Raw genomic sequence first — 9,147 nt, forward strand, 5'->3', positions numbered from 1 at the left:
AGTATACTTGTTTAGAGGAAGGTTGCTTTCTTTCACAGAAAGTAATGACTTTTCAGCTATAGAGGAATGACTTTGGTGATAAACAGATGCAGTTTTGCTTTCTGAAAGTGCATGTAGCTGAAAATGTAAAATTAGCACAAAATGGATTAATCATCACATTCTGCAACTTTTCTAGATGTCCAGTGGAGAAAAAGAACCGAAGCAGAATGAATGTCCCTTTCCGTATTGGCAGTACCAAGGGTGATGAAGCACTGGAAAAGAAATTTCTTGAGAAAGCTGTGGAGCTCAACATGATATCTCTGAAAGGGCATCGGTAAGTATTAGTCAGATGAATCCTTTTCCTGTGCAGAATAAACTGTTACTACAGTGACAGAGCAGCAGGCTTGTGCATTGACTTACCAGCATTTCTTACCCACATGCTGTTCCTTATACTGATTTGGCATCATTTGGGAATAGCAGTTTGAGAGAGTCTGAGACTGTAACCAGAGACTGCAGCCAGAGGCTGCTGGTCGCTCAGCTACTGCTGAGGTGTCGTGGGCTTCAGAGAGCTTTCTCCTCAGTTCTGCTGTCAGTTTGGTAAATCTGGCTCTGTGCAAATGCCAAAGAAGGTGACTCTTGAGGTCAGATTCTGTCATTGTATAAAGCTTTTCCGTGTGCCTTGTCTACCTGGTTGCAAGAGCTCCTTCCCATGTCCAGTGGTGTTTGTGGGATTAAAAACAGATAGCTTTTTCATGTCATAGAGCTACAGTGTTAGAGCTACAAATAACTAAAAAGCACAGAGTTTCTCTAGGTTGCAAGCTTGATATGAAGACTTAAATGTTGCTTCTTACTCACATACAATGTGAATTTTTACCCCTTTGGAGCAGGGGTAGGTTAAAATGTCTGTGAATGTTAATGTCTCTTTTCAGAATATACAAGACCTTTTTATTCTTTTTTCTGTTTTCAATTCAGATCTGTGGGAGGAATCCGTGCCTCTTTATACAATGCAGTGAATGTAGAAGATGTTCAGAAGCTTGCAGCATTCATGAGAAGCTTCCTGCAGATGCATCAGTCATAAATGCTGATGGGTTAGAACCACGCTGCACATCTATGGCATAAAAGCTAAAGGTTTTGAGAGTTACTGTGGTACCACACAGCTGTAGTGCACAAGTTATATTTTCTTTTAGTTCCTGTAGCTGTTTTAGTTAACTGCAAAGGATTGAGGCTCAATCTTGCAATAACTTGCTAGCCTTGACTTCACTGAGGGTGAGGATCCCCAGACTGATCAACATTGGTTCCAAAATTTGCAAAACAGTGTTCTAATGTGTAGTTAAAACATGAATAGCATTTTAAGATGCTATGGATCTGAGTCTGATTCTTGCTTCTAGTCACAAATGACTTCTTCAGCAATGCCTTTTTTTCAGTAAATGTCAGGAGACAAAATCTGTCATGTGCTTTCTGTAATGCTTTACAAATACCCTGTGACTGCACAGTGAAGCTAGAACTAATGTTAAGTGTTCTCTAAGGACATCTAGTTGGTTTATCAGATATATTCCACCATCAGGTATATAATCCAGAAGTTAGTGTCTGTGTTCCTAACTTGAGGACCTTGCCTTCAGACTTCTGCTCCCATGCTTGAAACACTTAACAGTTCCATGTAGTGATACCCATTGTGGTTAAAGTCTGTAGGACTGAGCCTTTTCTTGTGTTATCATTTACACGTTTAAAGCTAGGATGCATGAGTCTGTAATTACATAAATCTGTATGATGTTGTTTATTTCTCTATGCATTTTGTATGTAAAACTTCTCTAGGTTAATTAATTTTATATTCTTATTTTGGAGTGCGCATATGTGCTCCTGCCAAAAACTTGGTTTTAATTTTTTAACCTACTGCCGAACTGGATGGCTGTATTCCAGTCAGTGAATCTGTGACTTTCTCTGCACTGACTTCCTAGCCCAAAGTACATCAGACTTTCTTCTTTGGTGCTTATAAAATGTCTTCCCTCTCTAATTGCTCCAGTGTTTTCTCTGCCTTTTCATTGCTTCAGTTCTGTACCTTTTTGTATGTGGGGATTTGCCCAGTTGCAGTAAATACAAGTCTTGACTTTTCTGCCTTTTCTTGACACTTCCTCACACTTTTGGCCCAACTTTCTCCCTCAGTCCTTGCAGACTTTGGTAGTCTGGGCTAGAGAAAGAGCTGTGGTTTTATGCAAAGATCTGTTATACTACCCTTAAGTTACTTTTCTTTCTCAGCTTGTGACTTTACTGCCATTTACCATATAGAGATAGTACCCTCCTACTTATGTAGAAGATATTTGTTAGTATCATACTGTTTAGCATTACTGCAGCTGTTTACGGACTGTAAACTCTTTGGTACAGGACTGGGGTTTTCTTATTTTGATGTAACAATTAATAATGATGATGATGGACTGTCACTTTCTTAGTGGAACCTCACAGCAAGTCAGTGGAGTTGTGCTAAGGTTAAGTTACATCCGTATCTGAAAAGTCCTATATTAACTAGTGTTTTGAGATTTTTGTCAACTTAGTTTAATTCAAAGTAATTAAATAAATCTGATGAAGAAAATAAAACTTAATCACAGCATGCTGTGAAGTACCAGTGTGTCTAAAGCTTTTGTTTTTGTCACTTTCTGAAGGATGAGAAGTCATTCATAATGTGTTAGAATTTTAGATTCCAGTATTATCCTTTTCCCTAGAAGGCAAGCTTGCCTCATTTATGTTTTATTTTTTTCTGAAAATGATCTTTTCTGTAACTAGTGTGGAAACAAGAGTACTACTACCAGAAGGCTTTGAGAACTATTTGTACCCTGCCAATGATGAAGATATAATTCGGGTTCCATATTAAGCTTGATAACTTTCTTAAATTCCACTCCCTCCAAATTTTGTATACTTGTTTTCAACAATAGCTGTGGCTTATATCTCTTTTGAAAAGCTAGTAAACTTTTCTTTTTTTATAGTAGGTTTGCATTCCTTGTAGCAAGAACACCTTTACCTGTGACTGCAAAAAGGCTTGCACTGCTGTATGCAGTCGTCACCCAGCTGGAAACCTCTTTGCTGCTTCTTAATTGTGCCTCGCATCCTGTCAATTAAAGTCTTTTTTTTTCTACCTAGAAAGGCAAAAATCCTGTAAAAGCAAAATGCAGAATGACTAATGTAGTAAGACTAGACTGAATTTCATGTGAGGGGAATGCAAAAATGCTGGGAAGACTGGAGCATGTGCTGAATGAGCTAGTTACCTGAGATTTGTTTTGACTCATCCATGCAATAGTTCTGCCCTTCCAAACTGTATCCCTGAAAGATGTAATCAGGGTATTGAGCCATGGTGGACAGAGAAATGCCGCTTCCACTCATCGGATTAGTAGGAGGAATTTCAGCAAGGGGTTGCTGAGAGTCCTGGTCTATTTCCCTTATGTCAACACTTCCAAGCTGGGTCAATAATGCAGTGTTTGAAAGCAGGGCTTTTCTTGGTGTGGTATGAATTCTCCTGAGGCACTTAAAGATGCTGTAAAATGGAAGTACTTGTCTCATCTGAGTTTGTGCATGTAGGGAGAGAATTGTAGGAGAGAATTGTAAGATAAACTCTTTTCAAAGAACGCTGCTTTCAATTCTTCTTATAGTGAATTGTCTCTACTGCATCTCCTAGCATTTGTCTTTGATTTGGTAAAAGCAGTTGCTAGAGAACTCTGTAGTTTAAAAGTCCCTAGCCACCATCTAAACCAGCCCTGGCCTAAAAACAGAAAGCTGCCAAGGAGGTTTCGTGCTCCCTGTGTACCTGCTTGGCAAAGTAAGGAGTGCTTTACCCCAGGTGAGGAAACTGTAGATCAGGAAGGTACCCTATCCCAGGGAACTACTGCCAGTTGTCAGTGATAGGGTCTTTCCATGGCAGTACCACCTCTGAGCCTGGCATGAAAGAATAAAATAAGTCAGGTTTGGCACATCCTTATTTAATTAGTAATTCTAGTGGGGTTAAATGTTTTGTGCTGACAGCCTTGGCCCTCTTTGTCAGCTGACACTCGGTATTTTCATATATTTTCCCTGTTTCTGTTTAGATTAATCATGTTTTTCTTTTCAACTTGCAACTAGTTTAATATTTTTAGATGAGCCCAGGGATATTTTGAAGTAAAAAGTGTAAGTCTATTTTTGACATTCAAGTAACTGTTTGGAATGAAACAGGAATAAAAGACATCATAGATGTCTAATCCATAGATGGATTAGAAGTTGTCAAAGTATGCTGCAAGTGTTGCTAGATCTGGCACAACACTGTATGATTTATGTTTGCTGTATTTCATTCTCTGGGTAGAAAATAAAATGAGGGTGAACCTTTTTGTGTCTGATAAGGATGTACCTAATTAAAAAGTGAAATGTTACAAGGTTTTACATTAAATCAGTTACTTGGAAAGGAGGTATCCCCATTCCTGTTGGTAATTGAACTCTTGATAATTTAAAACCAGGATTCATGACAGTCTGTGACAGATCGGTCCCTTTTAGGCTAAAGAAGCTAAGAAGTTATAACTACCAATGGATTACTGAATGGTTGGAGGAGCATGATCAGAGAGATGCAAAAAGATACACAGAAGAGATGGTAGCTTGTGAAAATGTTTCTGTTTTCTTATTAGTAGTTAAAGAATATGTGTTTGATTAGACAAAAACAAATGCTGTGCAGTTTCTAAAATGCAGAAAATTTGAATTCACTATGCATAAAAAGCAAAAATTGTGTGTGCAAACAGATTAATTGCAAAAAAGATGTGAAGAAATCATGTAAGAAGAGTTGAAAGTTTGCTATGCTATTACAAGAGAAACTGCCATTAAGCTGCTTGGAATTTATAACACAATGAACAAATCTGAGAATGATTATTTGTTTTGGTTCCATTATATAAACTGAAGACATTTGAGAGACATACTGCTAAAACTAGGGATGGTAGTAACAAACTCTTGCTGCTGTGTAACTGAACAGATGTTCTTCCGTAGTAAGCACTAGTTTTTGAACTTGAAACAAAACTGTATGAAACTTTCAGACCCTGGTGTTGGGTTTAGTAGCTGATCAAACTGGAAATAAAGAAGTATAAAAGCCAGTAAACTTAATTCTTAGCTTGTACTGGCCTGCCACCATAGAATCACACTGGCTCATGGCTTTTCTTCCCTATCAGGGCAGCCCAAATCGCATTGCTTTTGGATGCATTTTCATTGTGAAAACAGTCTTAGTGGTGGGAGGTTTTAATGCTTGTCTCAGTTGTGACTGTGCTTCACCAGGTGTCCTTGTACTCAGTATTGTATGTCAGGTCTGGTCCCTGTATCAGGACTGAAATGAAAGGTTTTTTCTGGAGGTTTTTCAGTCAGCCACCCAAACTGTACCTCCTCTTTTCTGGTATGGGATCAAAGCTTGTCTTCAATTCTGTAAATCTGGCTGGTGATGTGAAGTAGTGTGAAGTAAGACAGGACATTGCTCTGGTGGTGTGAGGGGTCCTGTGATCATGTGGCAAGAGAAATGGTGATGGACATTGACAGCAGAGCTATGTGCTCTGTGACTTCTGGAGGAAGCATCACGCCAAGTTAATGGAGAAGTATGTGGAAGGTAAATGCTGGGTGACAGCTGGCAAATAGGTATAGATATATTGGGAGGCTTTGGAATTAAGTTGTGTAAAACTAAAGCAAAATGGCAGAAAAACCTTTAAAGGGCAAGACTAGATGAAGTTGTTATTTTTGAGTAGCTGTTTTACCTATTGGTGTATGAGTTAGAATCATGTTAAGAGGTAGTCCTCTGCCTTGCTTCCCTGCCTTCCTCATCCAGGAAGAGTCATGCCTATTTTTGTGGTTCCATGACTACTAATATCACAATAAGGGATGCAGCAAAATGTGGCTAGAGCGGGGAGCATGGCAGAATACACCTGTGTGTTATAGTTGTTATATATGTGTTATAGGTTACACTTATAACTGATACCTGTGTCAGTTAAATGTGAGTAGAACTCTCACTTTGCATGCACAACCACACAGTGTACACCCAATGTGTAATTTAATTGATCCAGGTTGTAATGATAGCTGCAGAGGAACAAAATTCTTCTTTCAGCTACTTCTTTACATTTCTCTTGCAATTGGAAAAGCAGTCCCATTGTGTCCCAAATGCCCTCTAGCACTTGTTTTAATTACAGCATTACTTTGAAAGCAAACTGCTTGTTTGACAGCATTGGCCAGAACTTTTAACTGGTAGTTGAGTGTACATTTTAGTAAGTAAAAAATAATCCACTGTATTACCAGCAAACCTTTAGCATTCTTGTGTAGAATAAACAACTGTACATGTGTCATACAATGAGCTCGATATTGCTTCTGTCCCTACTACGGTTAGTATAGAGGCGCAACCAAGTCTGTGATTCTTATACTAGCTGTCTGCCAAGTTTCACTTGGTTTGATCTCTCTTTACTGGTTGGCAGGTGATCTGAACCGTGCCTGAATGAAAAAAAAAAACCCGAACCAAAACCCCAACCTATTTTCTTCACATGTGATGCAATGCATCCCCAAAATCAGCCACAAATAGTCAAGTTTAAAAGTTATCATATATAGGTCAATATTGGGTACACTTTTTATAGAGTTTTGTGTTTTGATTGTGTTGATTCCTGTGGCTTTACATATACACTGAAATGTGACTGACTTAACACAATATGAAACTGGTTCTGTAGTTCTTCCGTGGGTATCGCTTTCAAGATGTTAAACTGACAAAAAAAAAAAAAAGTATTGGTTGTGTGTGAAATGATGCTCTTGTGAGACCCCACCTGGAGCACTGCTTCCAGATCTGGGGTCCCCAGCACAAGAAATACATGAACCTGTTGAAGCAGGTCCAGAGGAGGGCCACAAAAGTGATCAGAGGGCTGGGGCACCTCTCTTGTGGAGAAAAGCTAAGACATTTTGTGTTATTCAACCTGGAGAAGGCTCCAGGGGTACCTTACTGTGGCCTTTTAATATACAAAGGGAACTCTAAGAAAGACAGGTATTTTTTCATCAGGACTTTTGGTTGATACGGTGAAGGGAAGGACTGCCATCCAGAGGGACCTTGACACGCTTGTGAGGTGGGCTGATGCCAACCTCATGAAGTTTAACCATGCCAAGTGCAAGGTCCTATACCTGGGTCGGAGCAATCCCAGACACAGCTACAGGCTGGGCAGAGAAGAGATTCAGAGCAGCCCTGTGGAGAAGGACTTGGGGGTCTTGGGCAATGAGAAAATGAACATGAGCCGGCTTCAGTGTGCGCTTGCAGCCCAGAAAGCCAACCGTATCCTGGGCTGCATCAAAAGGAGCGTGACCAGCAGGTCGAAGGAGGTGATCCTGCCCCTCTGCTCTTGTGAGACCTCACTTGGAGTATTGTGTGCAGTTCTGGTGTCCTCAACATAAAAAGGACATGGAACTGTTGGAACAAGTCCAGAGGAGGGCCACAGGGATGATCAGGGGACTGGAGCACCTCCCATATGAAGACAGGCTGAGAAAGTTGGGGCTGTTCAGCCTGGAGAAGGCTGCGTGGAGACCTCATAGCAGCCTTCCAGTATCTGAAGGGGGGCTATACGGATGCTGCGGAGGGACTGTTCATTAGGAACTGTAGTGACAGGACAAGGGGTGACGGACTCAAACTTAAACAGGGGAAGATTAGATTGGATATAAGGAAGAAGTTCTTTCCTGTGAGGGTGGTGAGGCACTGGAATGGGTTGCCCAGGGAGGTTGTGAATGCTCCATCTCTGGTGGTATTCAAGGCCAGGTTGGACAGAGCCTTGGGTGTCATGGTTTAGTGTGAGGTGTCCCTGTCCATAGCAGGGGGTTTGGAACTAGATGATCTTATGGTCCTTTCCAACCCTAACTATTCTATGATTCTATGACTTGTACTGACAGGACAAGGGGCAACAGCTTTAAACTCAAAAGGACAGGTTTACAGCTGACATAAGGAGAAATTTTTTATGGTGAGGGTGGTGAGAAACTGGCACAGGTTGCCTAGAGAACCTGTGGCTGTGACATCCCTGGTAGTGTTCAGGGCTAGGTTGGATAGGGCTTTAAGCAACCTGGTCTAGTGTGAGGTGTCCCTGCCCATGGTAGGGGGTTTGGAACTAGTTGATCTATAAGGTCCCTACCAACCCAAACCCTTCTGCGATTCTATGATAAACCTGGGTTTTTTTTTATTTTGGAGTAAGGCTAGGGTATTCTCAGTACAAGATTTGTATCACCAGTGAATCAGTTCTGGACATAGTAAAATGATAGAACTTTAGCATGATTGACAATCTGTGCTGAGAGAGGGATGAATGAGTAACAGGTGCAGTTCACAGATCAAAATAGCCTTGGCTCAACATGGCTCAACAATACTGAAATAACACCTGCAAATATTGAGCCAAAATGCTGCTGAGCATTGCTAAATCCTGACTGAAGCAAAATGAACAGCATCAGAAGACTGTTTGGCCTGGTATATTTACTTCCAGTTCCCACTTTCATTAAAATTGTGTTTATTTAGACCATTTGTTTAAGATTCTCATTCCGGATTGTAGAAAATGTGGAGCTTACTTTATTAAGAATGCTCATGCAGAATGAAAGGCAATGAGGAATTTACTTAAAGGATCAGATGTCTGGGGATGTAGTATGAAGTAGCACATACTTTGTGTGGCTCTCCCCCGTCCCTGTGAAAGGGAGGACATTTTACACAAAGGGATCTGGTTAAGAGGTTTAACTCTGGAATAAGGCTGTGTCAGAATTAGGTGGGAATTATGTATCTTTGTAGAATAATAAAAGTATATTCACAGAAGAAGATGCTCCAAAGAGATCATAAACAATCTGGAGTGCTGGTATGCATTCTACTCTGTTAACCTCCCTGAGAATGTGAAAGGCTCCTTGTTATGTCTGTGACACACAAAGAATAACCTTGTATTTCAGTTAGATGAATAACCTAGATTTCAGTTAGTCTTTTATTTCAGATTAAGGCAAATGAACAGACTAGCCATTTAGAAAATGTGAAAGGCTGGAAAGTCCTCTGTGTCTCAGGAGATACTGGTGGGAAAGATCCACAACGGTAGAAGGGGATCAGCAGTTCACAGTATTGTGCTTCTCACTCTGTGCTTAAGTGCCTCACAGCGCTTGCTAGCACTCTGTATGCCTCTGCGAGCAAAAAACATTGCGATAGGGCCTTAT

At 40.5% G+C, this 9,147-nt stretch overlaps 1 protein-coding gene across 2 annotated transcripts in view; it reads left to right on the forward strand.

The window, feature by feature from the left end:
- PSAT1 (phosphoserine aminotransferase 1) overlaps positions 1-1,990 on the forward strand; it is a 49,804-nt gene extending 47,814 nt beyond the window's left edge. For both annotated transcript variants that reach the window (XM_061370294.1, XM_061370295.1), the window contains exons 9-10: positions 176-313; positions 952-1,990. In XM_061370294.1, the coding sequence (XP_061226278.1) occupies positions 176-313; positions 952-1,057 (244 nt within the window). In that variant the 3' untranslated portion in view covers positions 1,058-1,990. The remainder of the gene's footprint in view (positions 1-175; positions 314-951) is intronic.
- The last annotated feature ends 7,157 nt before the right edge of the window (positions 1,991-9,147 follow it).

Source organism: Neopsephotus bourkii, unplaced genomic scaffold, assembly GCF_033783945.1.
Source record: "Neopsephotus bourkii isolate Nb327-2 ecotype Australia unplaced genomic scaffold, CSIRO-AGI_Nbou_v1 NB_1535, whole genome shotgun sequence".
NCBI lineage: Eukaryota > Metazoa > Chordata > Aves > Psittaciformes > Psittacidae > Neopsephotus > Neopsephotus bourkii.